This window comes from Panthera uncia (genome assembly GCF_023721935.1).
Source record: "Panthera uncia isolate 11264 chromosome E2 unlocalized genomic scaffold, Puncia_PCG_1.0 HiC_scaffold_20, whole genome shotgun sequence".
NCBI classification, from domain to species: Eukaryota; Metazoa; Chordata; class Mammalia; order Carnivora; family Felidae; genus Panthera; species Panthera uncia.
Window position 1 is genome coordinate 25,192,935 of NW_026057589.1, and position 22,137 is coordinate 25,215,071.

At 62.4% G+C, this 22,137-nt stretch overlaps 1 protein-coding gene across 18 annotated transcripts in view; it reads right to left on the reverse strand.

The window, feature by feature from the left end:
* ANKRD11 (ankyrin repeat domain containing 11) overlaps positions 1 to 22,137 on the reverse strand; it is a 178,989-nt gene that overhangs the window by 1,270 nt on the left and 155,582 nt on the right. For 8 of the 18 annotated variants that reach the window (XM_049622674.1, XM_049622667.1, XM_049622672.1 and 5 more), the window contains 9 exons: positions 15,346 to 15,516; positions 15,042 to 15,245; positions 13,732 to 13,874; positions 11,406 to 11,553; positions 4,610 to 11,124; positions 3,158 to 3,256; positions 2,929 to 3,072; positions 1,145 to 1,258; positions 796 to 961 (listed from right to left, as the gene is read on the reverse strand). In XM_049622674.1, coding sequence (XP_049478631.1) covers positions 796 to 961; positions 1,145 to 1,258; positions 2,929 to 3,072; positions 3,158 to 3,256; positions 4,610 to 11,124; positions 11,406 to 11,553; positions 13,732 to 13,874; positions 15,042 to 15,245; positions 15,346 to 15,516 — 7,704 coding nt within the window. Of the gene's footprint in view, positions 1 to 795; positions 962 to 1,144; positions 1,259 to 2,928; positions 3,073 to 3,157; positions 3,257 to 4,609; positions 11,125 to 11,405; positions 11,554 to 13,731; positions 13,875 to 15,041; positions 15,246 to 15,345; positions 15,517 to 15,961; positions 16,059 to 19,536; positions 20,380 to 22,137 lie in introns of those variants that run through there. The other 10 variants (XM_049622678.1, XM_049622679.1, XM_049622676.1 and 7 more) reach the window with 10 other exon arrangements.

Consider the following 22,137-nt stretch of genomic DNA (forward strand, 5'->3'; position numbering starts at 1 on the left):
GCTTGCTCAGATGCGCGCAAGCGCATGTACGGCGGGGAATCGCCGTCTCTAAATCGCCTTAAAGTAACTGCGAGTGTGTGGAGGGGCGCGGGGAGGGCGGACAGGAGCTCTAAATGCTCCGTCTTTGGTCTTCGGGAAAGACACCACCCCACGCTGCACCGGGGCCACGTCTCCGAGCCCGGGCGGACCCGACCTGCTGGGCTCATTGCTCTATCCACCTGGCCTCTCACTGGTTTCATGAGTTCTCTGTACATCCGGGGCGTGGGGCTCGTGTGGCGTTTCTATCGCCCAACACTGATCTTAATGTCGTCACCACTCCCGTCTGCTCTAGGAAAGCCTCCCCCGTGCAGCCTGCGCGCCCGGCTGGCGGGACTTGGTGCGGCAGCAGCATCCTGGGGCTTCCCCGGGACCTGCCCGAGACCGTGGACGCCAAGCGGGCTCCTCTCTGCTCTGGGCTCTGGCTACCCCACGCCAGCACCTTCCCAGGTGCGGGCGCTGCCGTGGCACCGCGGTCACGGGTCAGTGAGGGAGGGGACGCAGGTAAGGCCGGCCTCCGGGAAACGCGGCCCTCCTTTCCCAGAGCGGGCTCCCCGGGGCCGGGAGGATGGAGAGCTCCGGACCCCTTCCCCCAGCCCCCTAGAGCTCTAGGGAGGCCGGCGGGTGTGCCCCCCCCTCCCCAGGCCCCGCCTCCTGGAGCTGCCCAGGGGTGGTGCCCACTGTGCCGCCGAGTCTGTTGGCTCTCGGGGCGACCCTGTGGACGGCCCTAGCGCCTGCACGTGGGGATTTGCTTCTTACTTGCTAATCTTTCTCTAGCTCCCACCCATGCTCTCTGGCTGCTGCACTGGTCAGCACGTCCAGAGCAGTGGTGATGGGTGTGTGCTGTGACCTTTGAGGAGGGCTCAAGGTGGGGTCCCACAGAGGTCTGACCGCCAGCTGGTGACAGGAGCTGCTCCCCGCACACCTGGACAGGAGGGAAGACACTCTAAGGAGGCAACATGGGGGGCGGGGAGACCTCAGCTCCCTGAAGGCATCAGCCGGGCTCACGGGGTCTGACACTGCCACTTGCAAACGGGGGATCCGGCAGCAGCTGCCCCCTCCCCCGCCCCCGCTGCCGCCCGGGCGGGGGAGGGCACAGGGTCCTCACCTTCATGCGGTCGTACTTGTCGTCCACGTCCTGGAGCCACGAGATGAACTGGCGTGCATTGAACCGGTCGCGCACGGACTTGTTCTCGTCGCCCTGAGGGGAGAGGCGCGGACGCTGGATGGGGAAGAGTCAAGAGGAGCCCACGGTCCGTGTCACCCCCCTGCCGCCCCTCCGCGAGGAGCTTGGCTGGCGTGTCCCCAGGAGGCCACTGAGTGGGGGGGGGGGGGGGGGGGGGGGATGTGTGCTGGGCGCAAAAAAACGGGCGCCCCCCGTCCCCGGCCCCTACCGCGTTCCCTGGGAGTCACGGGGACGCGCACGGTGAGGCTGGCAGGGCTATGCCTTCGTCTCTTCGGTCTGTAATTCTCTCTGAAGAGACCTGAGGTGCCTTGGCCGGGGGGAGGGGCGCCAACCCCACGTCCCTGTCCTCACGCCCGGTAGCCCCGCGCCCACAGACGGGCTCACGAACAGGTAAAGCCTCAGGACGGAGGGTGGTGGTCTCACCGGCCCCCGCGGCCTGGGGGTCCCGGGAGGCCGTCACACGTCACGGTGTCTGTGGTGCGGCCTCGGGAAGCGAGCGCAGGCCCCACCGCAGACGCTCGGCAGGGCGGAGGCCTTCACTGTCCTCAGGCTCAGAAGCAGCCCAGGAAGCCTTCCAGCCCCTTGGTTCTTTCAGAGGCGCAGAGCCCCCGCGGTGATCGCTGAGGCCCCAGCCCTCTGGCTTGTAGACTCTCTTTCTGCTCTAGACCAATCTTGTGTTTATACGTACTACGTTCAGTTGGGAAAGTTAAAAAACATTCTTTTACTTTTATGTAGGCTCCATGCCCAATGCAGGGGCTCAAACTCTGGACCCCAGGCACCCCTAGTGGGGAAAGTTTTTTAAGATCAATTCTTCTTTTTTTATCTTTAAAAATTTTTTTATTTTTTAAATTTACGATCAATTCTAAAGACTGCATGTAAGTGAACGCAAAGCGCTTGATGTGCAAACAAAGAGTCTTAAAAACCACGGAACCACTGCTGTCTCCACGCAGCCAGCCTGAGAACGCTGCCCAGAGCCCCAGGGGCCCGTGCAGCGCGTGAGCCTGGGGTGCAGCAGGCACGCACGCTGGCCAGGGGACAGGAGAGGCCCGAGGAGACAGCAGTGTTTTTGCACAGGCCCAAAATGACACGTTCAGGGTTGTTTTTAAAAAGTCTCGGAGGCGGCTGGGGAAGAGAACAAATCGGGGAGCAAACCCGTGTCGGTCTGACCCCAGGCCTGGGTGCACGGGGGGGTGGGGCAGCGGGGGCGGAGGAGGGACCCCACAGGTCAACGCCGGGAGCGGCCAGCAGGTGAGGCCAGGCAGGAAGTCTGTTCCAGCAGGACCCTAGGGCCCGCAGGACCCTCCCCTCGCCGTGGGCCCTGCTCTGCCCCCATCTGCCGCAGGACAGCTTCCCGGTGGGGCCGCCACAGAGCAAGTTGCCTGGATACTACTCGTCTCTTATTTAAATTTTCCTCTAAAACAAGTATAACTCTCAGTGAGCGGAGAGACTGCGTCCACGAGGACCCTGGAGCGGGGCATCTCTCGACACGGCCAGGGTGCTTGCTGCTTGCTGCGTGTCCCGCCGTGTGGTCGCCGCCACCCTCCCCGGCCCTGGTGCGGACTGGGGAACTGAACCAGGCCGGGCTACCTGCGGGATGCGGCCCTTTCCCGCTCGCTGCCCACAGTGCAGCCGAATCCCAGGAGGCCCAGCTCCTCTCGGGAAGCTGGAGACGGGAGAGCGAGTGCCGGGCCCGGACGGTCACCCACCTGACTCTCCAGAGGCATGTTGTAGACCTCGGAGTCCAGCAGCATGGTGCAGGCGCTGAACGGCACCGCCTGGTTCGCGATGGTTCTCGCTGCCCGGCAGTGAACCCGCAGGATCTCCTGCTCGCAGGAGACTATGAGCTTTTCCTGGAGGAGAGCAGCCAGATGAGCAGGACTCACCCGGACAGACGCCTGGCGCCGCCACCCCCTCGTGCCCGCTGGCCCCTCTTACCCGCTCGATGCTGTGCTGCAGCCGCAGCTTCCCCCTCACGGCCTCCTGCTGCTTGAACAGCTCCTTCAGGGGCTCCGCCAGGGAGGGAGGGGGCGCGATCTGCAATCACGGGGGTGGGGGCAGGGTGGTTGGTGAGGCTGTGAACTTGCACCAGGAACACCAACCCACTTGAAGGACTGAGCCCTGAGACGCACCCTCTTGGCTGGCGAGAAGTCCAGGGATGCCTGACCTCTGCCCGCCCGCCCCTACTGGCCTGGGTGCTTTATGGCGTGGGGACCACGGGAAGGGAAACAGCTTTTTTTTCTAGAACGAAAGGCAGGAGTCCCAGTGGAAAATAAGAAGTTACACAAACCACAGCGACCCCTACTGTTTTCTCTATTTTCCGAACTTTCCATGAACGTCATGGTGCTCTGTTTTGAAAACCAAAATTTAAACAAAAGGGCAACCAAACACGTCACTGAACAGAAATCTCAGGCCAGATTTTTCTGAACTAGTGACCCAGAAGAGACCCAGCACCTGGATGCTTCCAGGCCAGACGTCCTGCTGGGCTCAAAGCTGTCTGTCCCCCCATCCCCCTGCCCCATCAAAGTGCCAGAAGACTGGGCTGTCCAGGGAGGGTGGTGGCCCGGGCAGCCGTGCCCCCAAGGCCTCGCCCTTCGAACCTGACGCTCAGAGCCACCTATCGCTATTCAGAAGACACCCGGTGAAGAAAGAGCCAGCTCAGATGCCACCTTCCAGAACACACGATCCAGTGTGACTCGGGGCGGGGGGGGCTGCTCTGAGGTGGGCCCTGTGGGCTGCAGGCCTGTTCTGGGCCTGATGGTAACACAACGGAAGTCCTGGCTCCCCTCCAAGCGGGTGGGAGGGTCCGAGATGAAGCAAGTCACCTGCGCCTGGGCTGAACAGGTGCTGAGGGGCCCAGGGCGGTGGCTGTGCTGCAGGGGGGCTGTTCCTGGGCAGGGGTGGTGGCAGGAGCCCACCCCGAGGAAGAGGGTACAACGGGAGAAGTGGGGATGCAGACGGCTGGAAGGTGGGGTGTGTAGATGGCGGGGTCTGCACAGACACGGGGTCCCTGGGCTCCCAGTGCCCACAGTGGGGTGGGGAAGCCGCCAGGGTGCCTGCTGCTCGGGGCTGCACGGTGACGACAGTGAGGCCTGGCCTCCGGTTGGCAACCTGGGGCCACTGGGAACACCGAGTGTTACCGGGGGGTGTTAAAAGGGCCGAGCGGAGACCCTCACTGGCAGAGGCAGGCACCGAGCGGCCCCAGGGCAGCCCCAGCTGGAGGTCTGCAGGGCGTAGCTACAGCAGACAGACCAGCTGGGTGACCGTCGACCCAGCGGACCGAGCGCCGGGCACACGTGTGGTTGGCCAGGCAGGCCCCGGATGAGGAGCGCACGCGGGACGGACGACAGAGCCCCGCCAGCGGGTCTCCCGCCCGCCTCCGGTACTCACCACGGGGATGTGCAGCTTGCTGAGCGGCTTGCCGTCCAGGAGGTAGGAGCCCGTGTAGGTGACGTACTCGGCGTAGCACTGGGGCGCCTGCGGCGTGATATAGCAGAGAATCTTGCGCTTCTCCTCGATCTTCTTCCTGATCTGCAGGTACTCGAAGTAGGGGTTGGACCTGTCGCTGTGGTACGGCTCGATGTCATCCAGCTTGATGGCGTCCACGATGGCGGCCAGCGTCTGCTGGATCACCTCCCGCGTCTGCTGCGTGGACGTGTTCATCTGCTGCTGCAGCTGCTGGCTGGAGCGCTGGAAGCGGCGCTTGCGCGGGTGCTGGGCCTGGGGGTCGTCCTCCTCGCAGCAGCGGCCCTTGGCGCGGGGGGGCGGGGCGGGGGCGGGCTCCTTGTCGGCGGGCGGCGAGCTCTGCTTGCTCTGGTTGGCCAGCATCTGAGCCCGGTTCCTCGTCATGCGCTGGGGGATCTCCTCCACCTTGGGCGCCTTCGGGGCTTCGACCGCGGGTTTGGGTTCTGGTTCCGAAGCTTCGGGCTGGATGCCGCCCACAGGTCCCTCGGGGCCGGCCCCGTCGAGCGGGCCGGCCCCGTCCTCCGCGTGTGCCTGTGCCGGGCCATCCGCGGCGGCGGCGGCGGCAGCAACGACAGCGGCGTCGGGGGTGCCGTGGGACGCGGCCGGGGGGTCCCGGCCCTCGGCCTCCTCGTCTCCGCTCCCTGCTGGATGCCGCTCCGGGGCTGGCGGTGCGGGCCCCAGGCTGGAGTCCGAGTCCTCGGGGGGGACCGTCCCCTCTGACGTGACCCCTGCCTCTACCGCGGTCTCCAACATCACATCCGGCTCGGGCTCCTCGGGGGGCTCCGGCTCGGGCTCGGCGGGGAGCCGGGGAGCCGCCTGGTCGGGAGGCAGTGCGGGCTGTTCCTCGGCAGCCGCTGCAGGGACATCCCCGCCATTCGGGACTACGGGGGGCCCCGCGGGGGTGTTTTCCGGAGGGCCAAGGGGAGTCTCTTCTACTGGTTCCGTTTCGACATCAGAAACGTCTTTAGCCTGAAGAGGAAGCTCTGGCAGAGAGAAGGGCCCCAGGTCTAAGTCGTCCTCGGAGTTGGGGAAGCCATCAGGCCAGGGCACCGCTTCCACCTGGCCGAGGGCCGACAGGTCGTGCCCATTTTCCAGGAAGTTATTCTCCATGGGCGCCAGAGCCTCCACCTGAGTCACGGTGGCCAAACACGCAGGCTCGGGGGCCGCGTCGGGGGGCGCGTCAGGGAGCGGTTTGCAGTTGGTGAAAAAGGGCTCCAGCCTGGAAGGAGGGGCAAAGGGGGCCGGTTCTTCTGGGGCGGGCACAGCGGCCGGGACCGTGTCCACCACGTCGCCTTTGGCGCCCTCGAGTCCAGGTTCGGTGGCCGACAGAGGGTAGGAGTCAGGGGAGCCTGGGTAAGGGGGCTCTGGGGCGCCGAAGGGCCCCGGGGCGGCGGGGTGGAGGGCCTCGGTGGGGCAGAAGTGCTGCGGGGACTCCGGGAGGCGCTGTGGGGACTTAAGCAGGAGGTCCGGCCCCACAGGCCAGCTGACAGGGTTCTCGGGGGCGCCCCCAATCAGGCTGCAGGACAGGGCCTGCTCCGAGGCAGCTGGGTGCGCCCACTCGACGGGGTCCTCCGTGATGACCGTGCTGAAGGGGCCCTCGTCCAGCGGCTCCAGGTAGCTGGGCTCCGGGGGGATGATGGCGGCAGTGGCCTGCTGGTCCTCCGTGGCATCCAGGGGGATGCCCAAGTCAGGCGGAAGGGCCCCCTCCATGGACGGGGCCAACAGCTCATCTCTGTGCGAAGGGGGGGACTTCGCTTGTAAGCCAGAGAAAGCACCCTCTGGGGAGGGGGTGACATTGACCACAGCCGCAGGCGGGCAGTGCAGGGCGTCCGCTTTGGGGGAGGGGATGCCATAGTCTGGGGAGTAGTACCCCGGGGACAAGCAGGCGAACTTCTCGGCAGGACCCGGGGGCACGGGGGCCTTGTCCTCCAGGCGCTGCCCTGGCGAGCCGTAACTGGACGCGGTGGGGACGCTCTGCTGTCTGAACAGCTTGTCCCCAGTGCTGAATTCTTCCTCGGGGGTCCTCCGGATATCGACAGACACCGAACGGTACAGGCTCGTGCACAGCGGCCTCGTAGGCGTCTGGCTCGCGGTTTCCGAAATCCCACTCGCTGCCACAGAGAACCTGTCGAAGAAAGAGGGGGAGCAGGCGCTGGCGGATGTGCTGGAGACGGGCTGGGGGTCAGCGCAGTCGAAAATGAGGTCGGAGTAGTCGTCCGCGCTGCAGGACGGGGTCCTGGGCGTGTGCATGGCCTCCTCGTAGCTGGGGCACGACACCACGGACGCGGGCGTGGGGACCCCGGTGGGCCGGCCCTGGTCCGGCCTCGGGGAGGCGGGCAGCGCCTCTTTGGCGTGCGGCCCCGCCAGCCAGTCCCTGGCGTCCCCGGCCGGCCCCGGGGGGGGCTTGCCGTCGGCGGCCGGCGGGGCCAGAGCGGGCTCCTTGGGCCTCTTGTCCTTCGGGGCGGGGTCCGGCACCAGCGGCCTCCGTGCGGGCCCGTCCAGGCCCTTCTTGCGCACGTCCTCAGCGGGCTTCGCCCTGTCCTTGAGCTTCGGGTCTCCGGACCGGTGCCTCATCTTCTCCATCTGCTTCATCCTCTCCTTGTGCCGCTTGTGCCGCTCCTCGACCTCCAGGTCCTTCTGGGACAGCATGCGCTCGAAGCTGGTCATCATCAGGTCGCCGTCGCCCAGAAGCTTCTCTCTGGGCCGGGCATCTCTCTTGCCCTGGTCTCTGGCTGCCGGCGGCTTATCGTTGCCGTTGCCGACCTTCACCGAGTCACCCTTTTCCTTCTCGGGGTTTTCCTTGAATTTCTCCTTCGGTTTGGTCTCGCTGAGCTTCAGGCTCTCGTCCCGGGACTTGTCTCTGAGTGCGTTTGGAGGGTTGTCCTTGTCTCTGGCCGCAGGCTTCTGCTCGTCCTTGTGGTGCCGCGGGGGCCCGTCGCCGTGCCTGTCCCTGTGCTTCTCCCGCTCGTCCCGCCACCTCTCGCGGTGCCTCTCCCGCCGCCTCTTGTCCTTGAGGGCACCGGCGGCACCACAGCCATAAGGCTTCAGCTCCTTCTCCGCTTTCTTGGAAGGCTCTCTCTCGGAATCGTTTTTATCTTTCTTTTCAGCGGCGAACAACTCAATGGTTTTATCTAGCTCGTCCTCTACGTCCGCTTTGGCGCCGTAAGGGATCCCGTAAGCGTCGGCGTCCGAGAAGTCCTTGTCGTACTGGCCGGGGTCCTTCCTGCTGCCTGTGTCCTTGTAATCGTCGCTCTTGTCTCTCTTCTCACACTTGTCTTTCCGGACTCTCTCCCGATCGTGGCTTTTCTTGGACGAGGATGAAGAGTGTCTGTGCCTTTCTCTCTCCTTGACCTTCTCCTCCGGGGGCTCCGTGAAGGACACCTCTAGGAGGGCGCTCAGGCCGGGCTCCTGCCCGCGGTCGGTGAAGCTGTCCGAGGACACCTCGCTGGCCTTGTCGTTGGAGTCCTCCCGGTACGCGTGCAGGGCCTCCTCCTCCAGCCTCTCCAGCAGGCTCTTCTCCGCCTCGGCGCTCCTCGACACCTTCCTGTCCCGGCAGTGCTCCCGGTCCGGCCTCTCGCGGTGCCTGCTCCTGGCCTTGTCCTCTGCGGAGGGCTTCCGCTCCAGCTTCTCGGGAGGCTTCTGCTTGTTCTTCTTTTCCTGGGTGGGGTCGGCCGAGGTGCGGTCCTTCCTGTCCTTGTACTTGTCCGCACCCTCTTTGTCCTTCTTGTCCTTGTGCTTCTCCAGGACCTTCTCTTTCTTGTCTTTCGCCCCTTCCGCGGCTCCCTTCTCCTTTTTCTTTTCTCGGAGCTCTCGATCTTTCTGCTTCTCTGAGTGCTGCCGGTCGGCAGAGTGCTTCCGGTGCCGGTCGGTGTCCTGGGGGCCGTCCGCCCGCGGCGCGTCCCCGGCGTCCCCGAGTCGGAGCCCGCTGGCCGCGAACTCGTCCTTCTCGTCCTCGCTTTCGTCTGTGAATATGTCGGCGATGTACCAGCTCTTCTCTTTACCCTTCTTCTCGTCTTTTTTTTCAGGGAAGTCCTCGGAGAGAAGTCCAGGGAAATTCTTCTCCCTCTTTTCTTTCACCTGGTCAAGAGATGCCTTTCTCTCCTTGTCCTTATGCTTCTCCTTGGGATCCTTCTTCTCTTTAAAGCATTTATCAAACTCCTTGTCCTTCTGACATTTCTCAAGGACAGACTTTTCGCTTTTATCTCTGTCACCGGACTTATCTTTGTATTTCTCTAATTTCCCCCTTTCCTTCTTCTCCTTGTCTCTTGCTGCATGGAGCCTCTCCCAGGGCTCGGGGCCCTTCCCAAAGTCACAGTCGGGCCTGTCCTTGAAGCTGGCCTCGCCAGCCAGCTCCTTCGGCTCCTCCCGGTGGGCCTCCTCGGGCTTGGGCCTGCCATCCTTCCGCTCCTTGGCGGCCTCGAGGGGGTCCTTCCTGTCCCGCCCGCCCTCGGCGGACTCCCTCCGCTTTTTGTCCTTGTCGGGAAGGCAGCCGGGGATGCCCTTATGCTTGTCTGCCTGCTCCTTCCTCCTCTCAGAGCTCTTGTCCAGACAGTCTCTGTCCTTCTTCCGGAAGAAGGCGTCCCTGTCGCTGCGCCTGTCCCCGTAGTCCCGCTTCTCACGGCCCTTGCTCTCCCGCTTCTTTTCCTTGCTGTCCTCCTTCACGGTCTCCAGGATCAGTCTGGCCACGGGGTCACTTTTAACATCCCTGTAGTCTGTCACTGGAGAATCCCAACTGTCGTCCCCTTTGAAATCAAAGGACGAATCGGACAAGTCCGAGAACCACCGGTCCTGCTGGTCGTCGGAAAGGCTGAATTTGGTGTCTTCGTTCTCCAGAAACTGACTCTTGTTACAATACTCATCGAAAGCGGAAGAGTCTTCCCTGTAGACCTTTTCTTTTTTCAGTTTTTCTTTTTCTTCTTTGAAAGCCTTCTCCTTCTCCTTTGGAATCCTGTCCTCCTTACAGTCGTTCTTCTTCTCTAGCTTGGCGGGCCTGTCTTTGGACTTTTTCTTTCTTTCCTCTTTGTGGAGCCTCAGTCGTTCCTCTTTGGGAGACTTCTCCTTCCCTAGTTTCTCTCTTTCTGCTTTACTCCCACGGTCCTTCTCTTCTCGGAAAGACCTGCTCACCTCTTTGATTCTCTTCAGGGCCTTCTCGTCTTTGGAAACTTTGACCACCTCCTCCTTGAAGAGCCACTCCCTGTCTTCCGGCTTCAGCTTGCCGAGCCGCTCTTCCTTCCTGAAGTGGTCCCGGTCGTGCTTCAAGGCCTTCAGCTTGCCCTCGCTGGGAACGTCGCCGTCCAGAAGTATGGCCTTCTCCGGCCGCTGCTTGGAGTCCTCATACTCGTAGGCGAAACTTTTCAGCTTGAGTTCCTGACCGACGGAGCACAGCCCTTTCTCCTTGTTTTTGTGTTTGTGTTTTGTTTTGTGTTTCTTGACGACCTTGCCCTCCTTGTCCAGCTTGGGAACGGCGCCGTCCACGCTGGCGTGGAAAGAGTTCTTCTTCTCCGACAGCGTGCTCTGCAGGCCGCCCCGCTTCCTGTGCTCCTGCTTCTTCCTCACGGGCTTCAGCGACTCCACGCTGGAGCCCTCGGAGGAGCAGTCAGACTCGCTCGTCAGTCTCGTCCTTGTGGAGTCTGATAAAGAGCTGACCTCCGACCAGGCGGGAGAAGAGATGCTCTTCCAATTGTCTGTCCGCCAGTGCCTGGCGTGCTGGTCCGCGTGGCCGGGGTTATGCTTCTGGGCGGCAGAGCTCCCGTGAGACGAGGTGGAGGAGGCGGACAGAGAGCTGAACAGGGACGGGTCCTTCAGCACCAGCGGGGACTCCTTGAGGCAGCCAGAGCTCCCCACCGAGTCCCCGTCGTCCTCCCCGCTCTCCGAGGACTCGCTCTCCGACTCGGAGGAGCAGAACTTGTCATTCCTCTTCCCAAACCGCACTTCCTTGCCTTTTGTCTCCTTCTTTCGCTTCTTTTTCACTTTATTTTTCTCTTTCTGCTGCTTGGAATTGGAAGGTTCCCGCGTTTTGTTACCGGGCAGTATCGTGTGTGCCGAGAGCCTCAGCTTCTCTCCTGTCCCCACAGTGACACCAACGTCCTCCTCGTCTGACGTGTCTGACAGGATGCGATGAGCCGCTTTCTTTGGTGCAATCGTGTTATTTTTAGTGTAACTTTTCACTTCCATTTTGGGTATAGAAATAAAACTATTTGATTTAGTTTCTTTTCTGTAATCCTTTTTCAGTAAGTGTTTGTCGTCCACTGGAGGGACTCTGTCCTGCTCGTCGTCCTCGTCAAACTCGTACTCATCCTTGACGGGGGTCACAGTTTTCTGGGGCTCTGGATTCTTAGCCTTGTGCTTCAGGCCTTTTTCAAATTCAGAGTCTGTATTATTGCCGTCAACTGAGCTAGAAGGTGCGAACGATGGGGCGTCTTCCTCCTCTGAGCTCTCTGCTGGGAACAGGGAGGAAGAGGTCAGAGGCAGAGTCACAGCGACCCTACCGAACATGCACGGGGACGGCGCTCTGCAGACGAGGCAGAGGGGGGAAGGGGAGGAGAGACAGCTCTTCGCCTGATTTAGATAAATCGGAGGCCGGCCACGGGCAGGAGGAAATGAGAGAGAGATTTGCGTGAGGGCAGGGCCGGAGGATGAGGGAACCCTGGGGGTGGGGTCCCGGCCGTCCAGAAGCTCCCCACCCCAGCCGGCACACGCGGTGCGGCTCCCGGCCACTGACCGGTCGAGCTCTCCTCGCTGGACGTGTAGGTCCCCTTGCCCAACAGGAGATTCACCATGGTCGGGGAGTTGGCCACCTTCAGCGGCGTCTCGCCTTTTCTGTTGCTTTGCTGAGGGTTCCCGCCATACCGCAACAACAGCTTCACCACCTACGAAACAGCAACCGGCAGGTCAGGGGCTTTCTGAGAAGCACGCGACGCGCCCCCGTGCCGGTACAACTGCAGCCGCTTCCTAGAGTCCTGTGCTCGACCAGACAACAGCCCCCCCCACCGCCACAGCATGGCCCCGGGGGGGGGGGGGGGTCTCCGGGCCCCCCACCCCAGCCGAGCACGCCGCCACACGGAGGAGGTCTGCGCTCCCATGCAGAGTCCTCCCCATCGGTGGTGGGCCGACCACGGCCCCATGATCTCCCACCAGCGATGAGCCGCCATCCGGCAGGGCCCGCGGGGTGTGGAAAGAAGGGCTCTGGAGGTCTGGTGGGGAGCGGGGACTGACAGAACAGAGGAAACAAAGAGCGAGCTTCTTCCAAGTAGGTTTATTTTGTGTTCTCGTTTCTTTTAGAAAAGAAGATTGCCTCTTCCGTGCTTTGACACAGTAAGGGGGGGGTCCTGTGAATGACAGACACAGTCCAGGTGACCCCGCAGCAGCTCTGCTCAACTGTCTACAGCCGGCAAGTGTGCTTTGCACACCCAGGGCGGCCGACTCACTGCCCTCAAGTGCAGGTTCAGTGCTGTCTCGGCCCCAGTTCGGACACTGGAGTGTTAAAACAATCTTTAACCAGGAACACCCCGTCGCTCACACGCCATTCCCGCTTAGGACGCCACGGCCTCCCCCGACCAGGACCCCGCTTCCCGGGCACGGGTTTCCCACGGCTGCTCTAGCGAATCACCAGCCCCTCCGTCTCGCCAAGTCTGCAACGGGTCTCGCTGACCCTACAGATGTGTGGTGTTGGCTCCTTCCTTTCCGTGTGCGTGGGGTCCCTTGCAGTGGTGGGACTGGCCCTGTGTCCCTGCCGTCTGCCTGCTGAGGGCTGTCCCAACTGCTGGAAGCCACCATGTCCCTCGGCCCCTTCTGCCAAGGCTGGCAACGCGGGTGAGTCGCCCTCACGGTCTCCTCCCTCCTGGGGAAGGGTTTCTGCTACACGGACCCCAGAGGGCACTGGGCCCGTGGGGATAATCCAGAGTCACCACTGCATGATCTTTTGCTTACTCCCATCCGTGAAGTCCCCTTACCACGTGAGGTCACATATTCACAGTCCCAGGAGCTGGACGGGGATCTCTCCGGGGGCCGCTACCCTGCACCCCTCCCCGTATTTCCACAGTCTGTTCCGTAAGGTAGTTTTACAAGGATAATCACAGAAGTACAGAGATTAAGAGGACGACCCCGTCCCTCCCCAGTCTGTCGGCTGCCAACATAGCGCCAGACTCATGTCATCGATCCCTCCCCGTCCCCCACCGTGGGTACTCTAGCGGGTCCCAGGCATTTCATAAACTTTTCTAGCATTTCTCTAAAAGGACCCTTAAAAAACCAAAATGACCAAGATGCCTTTATCTAACCCAAGGAGCTAACCAAGAGCCCTGACATCAAGTACACAATCTGTGTCTGGACTCGTCCGGTCACCGTGGGCATCTTCTCATTCACAGCCCTCCCCCGACCGTGTGACTCATCATCCTTCAACCGCTCGCCACTCGCCGGGTGCTGCTAGTTCCCTGGCACCTGCCCAAGGCGACGGGGCAGAGCAGCTACAGGAGAGCGTCAGAGGTGCGTTCCGGTCTACAGGCGCTGTCCTCGCCAGGCCCCACTGTGCTTCCCGGGCCTCTTCACGAAGGTCTGGTAACGACCACAGCAAGAGCCTCGCCACCTCTGCGCGTCTCCTGCATCAGACCCAGAGGCAGCCGTTTCCCCAAGGGGGCTGGTCCTCTCGGGGAGGCCGTGCGCTTGGCTACTCGCTGCTCCCAGACTGGTTACGAGAGTCCTCCCGTGTACTGGCTACACCTCTCTGTGCTTCATCAACAGTAAATGCCGTAAGGACAAGGACAGCGCCGGCAGCAGCCCATGAATACCCCCCTCCCCCGCTCCCCTCCCCCGCGTGATCATCCAGCTGCTAAAACCTAGACATGCCCGCATGACCTGAGCAGGGCCCCGTCACATGGAGCAAGAGGTCACCCAGGTGCTGACCCAGGATGAGCAGCAGATGGGCTGGTCAGAGAGGGGGGCTGGGGGGGGGGGGGGCAAACGTGCAGGACGGTAGGGACAGGGAGCGACAGGATGACGTCCAAGGCGGCCAGCAGGCCCAGCGGGGGACGTGGGTGCGGGGAGGCACCCACCTTGTAGTGCCCGTTGTTCGCAGCGTCGTGCAGGGGGGTGTCGTCGTCTAGGCCCTTGGTGTTCACCTCTGCCCCTGCGGCCAGCAGCTGCTTGGCGACGTCGTAGTAGCCCCGGTTACACGCCTCGTGCAGCGCTGTCCAGCCTGGAAACAGACACTTAGGACCTATGTTATTTAATCCTCAAGAACGCCACTCCTGTCCCGAGGCAGCGCCCTGCACGGAAGGGCTACGGTCCCGGGAAGCCCTGAGTGTCCTTTGCTGGGGCGCCCCGTCTGCCCCACGACGTGCAGCTCGCTAACCCCCCAGGTTCACCCTCTGCGGGCACAACCTGGGGTAGGGGACTCGTCGGGGGTGGCAGCCTCAATCCAGCGTATCTGGCAACACATGTGGAGGGTACAGGGAGAGCGGCCGAGGGGGCTGCGGGCAGCGTGGCAGGGGCTGTGACCACAGCTGCAGGTTTCGAAACGTGCCCTCTGGGCAGCACGTGGCTGAGGCCACGCGGGGAGGCCTCCTCTGGCGGCCGTCTCCACTAGAGCCTCGACAGGCCACCCGCAAATGTCAGTGTGCAAACGGGGCCACCCTGTGGACACAAATTCCAGGGCTTTGGCAAATCTCGCCTTAGGAAAATTGTATTTTCAGAGAAGGTGCTACATTAGGTTTGGGTCAGAAACCCCATCAACTAGGGCACTGGGCGCAGTCTAGACAGGTTCGTCACGGAGACCGCTCTGCTGGTCTCACGTTCCACGCGCTCTCGGAACAAACGGCTGTGGAACGTGCCGATGCTGCGACACAGAGCAAGCGTCCTGTTCACACCCGGCAATACTCCACCGTGACCGCACGGCCCTCAAAGCAGATAAAGCTTGGCTGTCTCGGGCCGGGGGAGGAACACCTACTTCCGGCTTAAATGAAAGGGCCCTCTCGGAGACATTTCTTCCCTGGGGGGTGCGGTCCCCAGGCTGCCGGGCACCGAGGCAGGGCCGCCTCTCCCTGAACGTGCCAGGGGCGTGACTCCTCTTCCACGGAACTGGGGTCTACACAACACAGCAGAGTGGCATCTAAAAATTCCCCCAATTCTCTTAAAGATGATAAAAAATAAGAAAACGATCTTATTTTGAAATACTTTCCGAAACATCAGTACCTCTTCCTCAGCAGCAACAGCACATCACCCTGGTCTAAGCGCGAGGTCTGCCCGCTACCCCCAACTCCTGTGCGCAACCGCCCCCCCCCACCGCCCGCCCCCGGCTCCACCCCCGGACCCCAGGCGGGGCGCCTTCGGGGCACGCGGGGTGAGGGCGCCCGCGAGCGCTCACCTGCAAAGTCCTTGACGTTGACGTCCGCGCCCTCGCCGATGAGCTCCTTGATGCGCCGGGCGTCCCCGCGGATGGCCGCGCGGTGCAGGCGGGTCTCTCCGCGCTCGTTCCGCTTGTTCACTTTGTCTTTGGTTTTCGAGGCGGAGTTCGGCGTCCCCTTCTGACACACTGTCGACTGGGAGGGGTGCTTTGGTGTCGTGTCTACTGCAGGCCAAGGAGAGGACAGGCAGGGCGTCACCGGGCGTGTCCCGGCGACAGAAGCCGCCGGGCCCTGGGCCGCTTCCTCGAGGCACCGGGGGCTCACCTGGGCTGTTGGCGGACTCCTCGGCAGTCATCTGCATGAGGAGAGCCACCTGCTGGCGCTCGGAGAGGGGGTAGCCGGCTCGGATCCCAGACAGCCCCATGCCAAACAGCAGCCCGGCCTTCCGGGTGACGGGCTCCTTCTTAATCCTCTTGCGCTCAGGACCCTGCTTCTCTGTGAGGCGGTGGAGGAGACAGGGGGACATTTCATGCCACGCGGTCCTCAGGACCCGCGGCCTTGCCTGGCGTCGCGGAGCCCCCCGCCTCCCGCCTCACAGCTCACAGGGAAAGGGCGAGAACAGGGGCGGCAGCACCGAGCCGCCCGGTCGTCACCTCCGGCGGTAACAGAGACAACTCCAACACCTCGTCATCAGCCAATGAGGCCTGCCCCGCCTCGGCCCCCACCGGCCGGTCGCGACGGCCCGCCGCCGCACGCCAGGCGGTGGGACGGCCCCTCACTGGGGCCCTGGCTCACGCGGGACAGGTCTCCGTCCATTAAGTGCACGTGTCCACACTCCGGTTCCTCCTTCCCCGTCCCGCCTCCAAACAGTGCAGATATAAATGGCAAACACAGTTCAGAAATACATAAACAGGTCAAGGCCGACTTGTCAGTACTGTACCTTTCTTCTTGCTTCTAGGGACCTCCATTTCATGCCATGGCCCTTCGAGGAGCGAACCAGCCTTGCAGTACCACGACATGGACTGAGCTGGAGGCATCTAAAGGCATCAACACAGAGCACTAACCAGACACGATGGAACAGCTCAGCCGTTCCGTCTCCGCCTCCTCGGAGCGCACATCTCCTCCACTGGTCTGACCCCTTACGGAGCTCCCTGCCGACCCTGAGCACAGACACACCGCGTGGCTTCTCCGGGAAGAGGCGGGAGGAAGGGACAGAAGACACCCCCCAGGCTCCGTGAACCAGGAGCCGAAGCTCACTGTCCTCCTTCGCCCCCGTGCCCCTCCTGCCGGGGATTTAGGGATCCACCAGGCGCCTGGAGCCCTCCCCACGCTGCCCCCGTGCGTGCTGGGTGGGGCCCGGGTGTGGGGGCCGGGCTGGCTAGGGGGTGTTCTAGGTCACAGGGTGCAAACTGCAGCCAGGGAAGGAGGGTCACCATGGGAGACTTGGGGTCCTGAAACTCTCCTCGGGGGAGGGGGGCCTCCTGCTCTCCACTCCACGCGTCAGAGAGGACCTCCTCCGGGCCCTCGGCCGGCTCGCTGGCTCTGGTTTGCCCTGGGGAGGTGGGTGGTGTCTGGGAGACACGGACCGGACAGGCTCCCGTGCGCCCCGCCTGCCCGACTCCAGGACGACATCCCCAGCCCACAGATGCGTCGTTTTCCATTTTCTCAAGAAGAGTTTTCTGTGCGCTACTTCCTTAGAAAGTACTGCGATCGGCCCTTTCAGAAACCACACTGTGACTCACTGCAACACAGGCTGCCCAGGCACCCCGGCCACGATGAGTCTCTAACCAACCCATGAGGCCCGGGCTCGAGAAAGGAAGAAAGCTCCAGAACGCTCCTCATCTGTGACCAAGGACCCCAGCTTATCCACCCTGTCCCCTGTTCTGCCTACAAGCTGGCAGGTGCAGGGGTGAGGCTGGCAGCCTCCCCGGAGCCTCTACACAGGGCGAGGAGCCACACTTTTGCAGTCACTCGGGGCCATCCCACCCAACCCGAGCTTTCTGGAACACACTCCCCAAATCAGGGCATCGGGTTTAAAAGTTCTCACACGGCCGAGTGCTCCACTAACCCCCCCCCTCCCCTTCTCTATGGTGACCGCTCTGCCCTGGGCTGCTCCTCTGCACGGCCTGCGTACAAACAATGACAGAAACAAGGCCCACGCCCCCAGGACACACGAGCCGACCTCCTGCTCTATGACACGGACACAGATGCCCCACCAGCTTGGTGTCTCCAACACGGGGCCCTGGTGTCAGGACAGCAGCAGGAAGGCACGTGCACACTGCCCTGCTCTGCAATCAGGACCCGATTGCCACCCAGTCTCCTAGGAACCACCGCTTGGTCTCCACCCACGGAGCCTCCAGCCTCTCAGGGCCCCTGCGCCTCCCTGGGGGCGGCGGAGAGAGGAAGTCAGCCGGAGGAGGGAGACAGCAGAGCTCAGAGAAACACATGCCACACGAGGATTCCTGCTCATGGGGACATCTGCAAATTACACTAAGTAACTTCAGAGGACAAGGCCGGTGGCCCAGCTCTGCTCTCTGGGGCAGGCCCAGGGAGGTGCAAGGCTGGGTGTGGGCAGCGCGTCCTCAAAACAGACCCCACAGGACCCTGAGGTGCCAGAGGGACCGGCACAAGGGCACTGCAGTCACTGTCTTCAAGTGACAACACAGGCAGCAGACTCCCTAGCGGTCGGGGGTGGGGGTGTGTGTGTGGGGGGGTGGCGGGGGTCCCAAGAGACACCCTTCCTGGGAGTGGCAGCCGAACACCTCCACAGCCTTGCGCCCAAAGGGCTTTCTGCGGCAACAGACCGTCCCCCGCCGCGGAGCAGGACGTGACGGTACCACACCAGGCCCGCGGTCTCAGGAAGAGACTCAGTGTGTGTAGCGAGGCCCTAGGCCCCGCCGCACCGGGCCTCCCTCCCCTCTGTGGCCAAGAGCCCGGCTGAGGCTGGACGATGCTCAGGGAAGCGGAAGGTACTGACTCCCTCCTGGTGGGAGGGGCCTCGCACAGCCCACCTCCCCACACGGGTCTCGGGGGCGTTAATGGGAGGACGTCTTCCGAGTCTCACCACAGGAAAAAGCCCCCAAATAGAATCCCATCTTCTAAGACACCCTTCTCTCCACCGGCCCCCACACCTCCCGGTACCCAGAGGGCCTGAGTCCAGCCAGGCGGCGTGTGGCCTCGGGTGCGGGGGACCCAGGGCAGCTCGGACTTCTGGCCAGAGGAGCCAAGTGACACGCGGTCAGCGTCACCTGCCCCTCTTCCCAGCCGCTGCTGTGCCTGTGATGGGGTGTCCACAACAGGGCGGTGGGGGTGGGGGGGAGGCTGCCCAGCCTACCTTTGCACCCCCAGCCCCAGCTGGGGGGGGTGCGCCCACTCGCCAAAAGAGGAGCTATGACCCAGAGCAACCTCTCAGGACAACCCGAGAGCCTCTCTGGCATCCTGCTCGTTTTTGTTTCTAATATCCAACCAGAAGCAAAGGAGGACTCCACGAACTCCCAGCGGCCCGTGCCAGGCTGCAGAGCAGAGCGAACCTGGCAGGTCGAGGTGGCCCTCCAGGCCTACCAGTGGAGCCTCCCTGCAGTGACCTGCAGGCAGGGACCGGCCACTGGCCTGCAGCCTGGACACGCCTCTGGGGGCTCCGAGGGCTCTGCAGAGGCCCAGGAAGGAGGCCCGCCACCACCGTCCTCACGGTGGTGGAGCTGGAGCGGCTCTCAAGGCTGGGGCCTTCCCCCCGCCCTCCCGGCCCCGTCCGGTCAGCCCAGCTGTGGTCCTGGTGGGAGATGATGGTTTCACCCGAGCCCGGACAGTTCCCCCGCGTCGCTGTCAGGAAAACAGCTGATGTGACGCCACCTGGGATTTGTATGGTGCCAGCTTGCTGCGGTCTGTGCCCCACCGCGTCACCCCTTCCCGGGCGCAGCCACCCAGTCGGCAGACGCAGGTCCCCACTCTCCGCAGCCCATCCCACCAACCCGGGCCTTCTGGAACACGCTCCCTCCACACACCACCGCAGCTGGTGGGCTAGAGTGCGGCCTTCCCGGGGGAGCGGGGGCTAAAGACACCACGGTTCTCAGACTCCACTTCCTGCCACTGCGTTTCCCTCCCCAGCAGAACGTGCATGTCACCGCAGTTAATCTGGCAGCAAGGAGGCAGGTGTGCCAGCGAGACGGCTTTCCTCACGGAGCCGGGCAGGAGTGCCACCTGCCTCTGCCATCCGGCCGGCACATGCTGGCGCGCACGCCCACCTGTGTCCTGCCCACGGCACAGTGCGCCCCGAGGCCCAAGGACCCCGTCTCACAAAGGCCCAAGTCTGCTTTCTCGTCCACATCCTGAACCTCTCGCGTTTCCTCCTCCTCTTTCCATACCTCAGTGCAGGCAATCTCCTTGCTTACGACTATCCAAGCCACCAATTCTTTCTTCTGTCGCATCTAATGAGCTAAGTGATCTGCCCATTGGATTTTTAATTCCACTGGCAATTTTCATTTCCATGTATTCCGTTTTGTATTTTTAAAAACCTACGTGGTGTTTTCTGGCAGCGCCTTGTTCCTTGCTCACGTGTTCAGTTTCTCCTCTGTTGCACCGTACTGACCCGTGCTTTGTATCCAGTCATCCCCACGCAAGGTCCCCGGGGCTGGTTCTGTCTCAGGATGGCAGTGTCTTCCGCGTGGTACGTGGTTCTGACCCGGCACTAGTGTTTGGCTGAACGCTGGGGCCGGGACACTGCACGGAAGCCCATGTCTCTGGAGAGGGCTGGCTTTTGCTCTGGCCTGGGACTGGATGGGGCTCGTTTCCGGGGACAGCTCTGCAAGCCCCTTGCCCCGTCTGGACGCCAGCTGGAGGAGACGGAGGGCTTTGGCTCAGGGATGGTGCCTTCCAGCCTGAGGTGTCCCTGATGTGGCTTTCAGGGGCCTGTCCGCTGTGGCCCCGAGGGGCCTGAGGCCGGCAGCTGACTCCCATTGTCCTCAGCCCCCAGGGCCCTGGAGCGCTCACAACCAGTCCTTCGTTCGGCCATCACTCACCACCTCTGACTTCTGGGCTGTTCCAGAAGAGGGCTTTTCAGGGGACAAAGTCCAGCACACTGGTCCAAAGGGAAACCTCCAACTCCTACACCCCACCATGAAACCATACGACGTCAACACTTCTTGGACCCCACTCCACAGGAGGGCATCCGGTGGGGCGCTCGTGGGATCGCAGAGCTCCCGGAGATACCAGGAGGAGCTCAGGCAACGCCGACGGCAAGCAGGGTGCTGGCGTACCGGGGGCACCCGGCACCCATACCAACACGGGGCCCGATCCCAAAGTTAAGAGGCTTTTGGAAGAACCACTTCTGCCAGGGCAGCGTGCACGCTGGAGACGACCCACATCAGGCAGGGAGCCGCAAGGGGGCTTGTCTCTGTCCGGCCTCACACTCAGGTTCTCCAAGTGCTGCAAGACCAGGACTCGAGGGTCCCCCCCGCCCCCCTCCCCCCCAGTCTGCGTGGGGCACTTGAGTTGTGTCTGGCTTTTCCCTCCATTTTCCTGGTTTGTATCCACTTCTTCCTCTCCTTTAAAGACAATTACCACCACCGATCACTTAAGACAGAGGGGATCTTCAGCGAGCCCCTGACTTCTCTGGTCTTGGTATCCTCTGTCCCAAAAGAGAAGGGCTGGGGTCCATCTCCGATGTCTGCCTTCTGCGGTGCAGGTGGGGCTCTCCCAGGTCATGGGCTGGGTGGCCTCTAGTCAAGGGGGACCACAGTCCTCATTCCACAGACGCTGGGAAATTCAGTGAGGGCTGTCACAGCCGTGAGGCGGCGGCCAGGGTATGAGAAAGCGATGCCGGCATAAACACCCCACCACACGACTTGACAAACACTGACCCCTTTTCATGGCACCAAAGCACGGTGAGGACTTTTAAAAATAAAGCGAGATAAACCCTAATCCAAACCCGCACCAACGTACGAACCGTGCCATCAACCCTGCCAGCCCCGGGCCGGTCTGTACAAGCCTCTGGCCACCCGTCAGCCCCTGCCCCAGACCCTGGGAGCACCACCGGGCAGAGTAGCCACACTGCAGCCCAGGCTCCCCCTAGGAGGGCTCTGGAAGCTGCAGCCAGCTCCCCTGGACTGCACTCCACGCTTTATCAGTCATGGTCCTAGGACTCCTCCCTGTGAGTCACAGAACCCAGGGTGGTCGTGAGGGTCTGGCCCTGCAGACTCCCACCTATTCTGCAAATGGGGAACATCAGGAATTTTAAGTATAAAGAGCCTTCCTTGGCCAGTCCACACTCCCCCCCGTACAGGAAGAAACTGTCCAAGTTTAGGGAGGAAAAACAATGCAGAAAAGGTGTCCCTGTGGGTGGCACATGTCCTCTCCAGCCAGAGGCTCCCCCGCAGCTCCCCCCACCACCATAGGCAGCGCCTGGAGAGCCAGGGAGTGCGCAGAGAAGCCCTTCACGGTCACGTACATGCCGCCTCCAGCGCGCAGCAGTGGAGCCAGAGTCCTTCCCCAGACAGGGACAGTCCCAGAGGAGAAGTCACAACAGCCACCCCTTCCGATCTTACGGAACCAGGGTGACCGTGATTTCAGTAAATACGGGAGTGTCCCCAGACCCCTAACACGGAGCGCACGAGTAGGTTACATGTCAGCACTGCTGAATAAACCTCCAGATACTGGACACAAGAGTGTTTTTCACAAAATAAAACAAACCTTAATTTCTCATTGCTACAAAGAATCGTTCAGGATGCTTCTGATGGGGCGGTGCTCTGAAGGGCGGGGCGGGTGGTGGTGGGGCCCGTGTGGCCTCTGGGGACGGGCAGGGCCCACCTGGGTGGCTTCGGGAAGGAAGTGGCTTCGGTAAGGAAGTGGCTTCGGGAAGGAAGTAGCGGGGCTTACGTCCACACTAAAGGACGGAAAACTGCAACACAGCAGTGGGCTCATGCAGAAGCCTGAAGAGGGTGGGTGGGCATGGAAACGAGCCTAAACATTTGCTTACAGATTTAAGCTGAGGAGAAATTTAATCATACACAAAGTAGACAGATTAGTATACTTTGAAGCAAGCGCACACATCATAGAATTTCATCACCAACACCGCCAAGTGGAGACTGGGCAGCGGGCCTCAGGCGACCTGCCCGGGAGAGG